The 1,977-nt window shown below is 30.8% G+C and overlaps 1 protein-coding gene across 1 annotated transcript in view; it reads left to right on the top strand.

The window, feature by feature from the left end:
• The window catches only part of LOC105448077 (transmembrane protein 26-like), a 53,878-nt gene extending 52,157 nt beyond the window's left edge, over nucleotides 1–1,721 (top strand). The window contains exons 3-4 of the mRNA XM_011686440.1: nucleotides 958–1,335; nucleotides 1,707–1,721. Coding sequence (XP_011684742.1) covers nucleotides 958–1,335; nucleotides 1,707–1,721 — 393 coding nt within the window. The remainder of the gene's footprint in view (nucleotides 1–957; nucleotides 1,336–1,706) is intronic.
• Nucleotides 1,722–1,977: the final 256 nt, after the last annotated feature.

The raw sequence follows: 1,977 nt of genomic DNA on the forward strand, positions 1-1,977 counted from the left end.
TTATTCAACGTTGAAGCAAAAATAATCCTTTTTGCTTCAACGTTGAATAACTCGGTGAAAAAAAATTGTACGACGCTCAACAAAAAAGCAAATTAAAGAGAAAGATTCTTTTCTTCAAAAACTGTACATCGCGTTTGTGTGCAATTTTTATTTCGGGCCATGGAGCTTTGCAAAGTTAGAAAAAAATTTTGCGATTTGTCACATCTGTATTTGTATCAATGCAATTCCGAAGAAAGTCGGTTAATCGTTTTCTAAAAGACCAACTTAAAAAGTGGAGATTTCAAGCTGTAAAATGGTTTTTTATAAAAATCTCGTTACGATCATTTTTGACGAAGTTGCTCTATCTTGAAATTTGCCTATTTTATTTGAAAGGATAGAACAGGTGATCCTTTAATTTTTTGGACAATATATGGTGTATATATATGTATGTTTATGCATACATATTTAAATTGTAAGATTCACACTAATATTATATAGAAGCACTAAGATCCGCTTTGCACCGTGTTGGCGTTTTAAGATCTCATTTGTTAGTTAACTTTTCACGGTTTTTCCTGATACTCATAATTTAAATAACTATTCAGTTGTAAATATATACATATATGTTTATTAAGTATCACCGGTAAATATTTTATTAACACAGATATGTAGAATATAAATATCTAATAAATATCTTTGGTAGTTGTTTAATGAACATGAATGTATAGATAATTATTAGATATCTACTAGTTATCTATAATGGATATGAATAGTGTATAGATATGTGAATATTAAGTAGATAACTATTATATGTTCTGTGTAGGGATATATGTTACCAGTATTAAGTTCATAGTTTATGTTATGTACACATAATATAAATTTTCAGTATTAGCAGTATATATCAAAACACAACAAGAATTTATTAATTAAAAGAGTGTTTGCTTTTTGCCATCCACGTTAATATCAGATTATTTAATACAGATTTCTACGCAAGATTGGTTTTCTATGTTAAACGGACAGTTTTTAATGCTAACTCTGATAATCGGTCGATGGATGTTACCAAAAGGTGATTTGACTCGAGATCAGTTAAGCCAGCTGTTGTTAGCCTACATTGGTGCTGTAGCTGATATTGTCGAATTCGTGGATTCCTTTGATGAAGACAAGATAATAGAGAATCCAGTAATTATTAACTGGATTTTAGGCGTTTGGACATGGTGCTTGATACAATTCACAATTGTGCTGACTGACACCAAATCAGAGACTCTCCAATCGACCGGCATCGTCAAGGAAAAAATCCAAACGAAAACTAGTTGCTGTAGCATCGAAGTATGGGGAATCATTTTGAACATAATTCTTCAAGTATGTTTAAGAATGTTATAAAATATATCTTTAGCCCAGTCAAACTAGATTTTAGTAAGGAAATAATTGCTGAAAAGCTGAATTTTTGTATATAGGCTTATAATAGCGTACTTTTTAACATATCAAAAGTCCCCATGCGTGGGCGCATAGCCGTCTGCGCCATTTTGAAAAAATGTCGGATAAAATCAGTTTTTGCTAATATCTCAGAAACTATTCATTGTACGGAAATTAACGTTCAGATAAAAAATAAAGCCAATAAAATTCCACACAATTTGCTTTTTTAATGAACTTCGTACGATCAATAGTTCCCGAGATAGATTTTTTTAAAGGATCTCTTGTTTTTGAACGTTATGCAAATTTATTTTTTTTAGGCGCATTTTTCGTGAATATCTCTGGTTGCAACTACGTACAAAACGTATGGAATGAAATCGATAGAGTATTTAATTATCTATAAAATCGTTTTTTTTTAATGTCGTGCGACCGATATTTCCGGAGATATCAGACATTTTGATTTGCGGACATTACGAGAATGAGCATTTCCTCGCAAATATGTCGAAATTATCTTGTATACGGCTACTTCTACGCTAAAAATAGTTCTTATTAAAATGAAAGGTTATTAAATTCTCTGCATTTTGGTTTTTT

The sequence above is a fragment of the Wasmannia auropunctata genome, unplaced genomic scaffold, assembly GCF_000956235.1.
Source record: "Wasmannia auropunctata unplaced genomic scaffold, wasmannia.A_1.0 LD336090.1, whole genome shotgun sequence".
Classification (NCBI taxonomy): Eukaryota; Metazoa; Arthropoda; class Insecta; order Hymenoptera; family Formicidae; genus Wasmannia; species Wasmannia auropunctata.